This window comes from Trichechus manatus, unplaced genomic scaffold (genome assembly GCF_000243295.1).
Source record: "Trichechus manatus latirostris isolate Lorelei unplaced genomic scaffold, TriManLat1.0 scaffold00104, whole genome shotgun sequence".
Classification (NCBI taxonomy): Eukaryota; Metazoa; Chordata; class Mammalia; order Sirenia; family Trichechidae; genus Trichechus; species Trichechus manatus.
The window spans coordinates 1,894,187-1,895,187 of record NW_004444040.1 but is presented as its reverse complement, the minus strand read 5'-3'; the positions used below and the strand labels follow the sequence as shown (position 1 = coordinate 1,895,187).

Here is a 1,001-nt window from a genome sequence, read left to right as displayed (position 1 = left end):
AGCTAAACCTGCAGGAGACATCATAGGGTTGTCCAGATCTTTATTTATGGAGGTAGAGTTTTCAGCTAGCGTTGCCATTTAAGTAATTTAAGTGCCAATTTCTAATAACAGTGGAAAAATAGCTCTCATTCTTGTAATTTATTTAAAAAACGAGTACTGGGCTTTTAAGGCATCCTGGCAAAGTCAACGGAGCCCTGGTGGTGCAGTGGCTAAAGCGCTGACTGCTAACCACTTGCCGCTCTGGGGGAAACATGTTGCGGTCTGTTTCTGTAAAAATTCACAGCCTTGGAAACCCTATGGGGCAGTTCTAGTCGGTCCTATAGGGTCACTATGAGTCGCAATCGGCAGGGGGTGGGACAAAGTCAATACAGGACGCAGGGCAAAATCATCAAATACGCCTGGCAACCCTATCAATGCGCTTTTTTCCCGTTCTACAGACGAAAGACTGAGGCTCAGTGGAATTAAATTTCTTGTCCAAGGCCCCATCGTTGGAAATGGGCCGAGCCAGAATCTGAACCATAAACGGCAGGGGTTCTCTTGGGACCCGTGAGCCGCTAACACCCATGCCCTGCGCCTGGCTGGGCACTCACTGCTAACCCGAGGGCTGCAGAAATCCGCTGGATTTTTTCAGAGAGGATGCTCAATTGATTAGCAGCAGGTGAGGAGACAGCAGCGAAGTACTACTCTCCGGGGAGACCCGAGGAAGCAAGCCGGGTACCCGAGAGATTCTCACAATCGAAGGCTGCACTGGAGGCCGTAGCCGGCGGGGTCGGGCGGAGCTTGAGTGAGGCCACGCCCCCGGGCGCGTCCGCGTGCATGGCTAGAGGGCGCCGCAGAGAGTCCCCCACCGCGATGCGGGACCTGACCCAGGGGCAGAGCGCGGCTGTGCGGCAACCCTCACCTTCAAGACCCGCGCTCCCATCGCCTGGCCAAGTGGCTCCGCACAGTAAGAAGGGCACGGCCGTGCGCCTACCCCAATCCCAGCCCGCCCCAACGCCCCC

The 1,001-nt window shown here is 55.5% G+C and overlaps 1 protein-coding gene across 1 annotated transcript in view; it reads left to right on the top strand.

The window, feature by feature from the left end:
* Window positions 1–852: 852 nt before the first annotated feature.
* DNAAF9 (dynein axonemal assembly factor 9) overlaps window positions 853–1,001 on the top strand; it is a 139,879-nt gene continuing 139,730 nt past the window's right edge. The window contains exon 1 of the mRNA XM_023737560.1: window positions 853–946. Within this exon, the coding sequence (XP_023593328.1) occupies window positions 853–946 (94 nt within the window). The remainder of the gene's footprint in view (window positions 947–1,001) is intronic.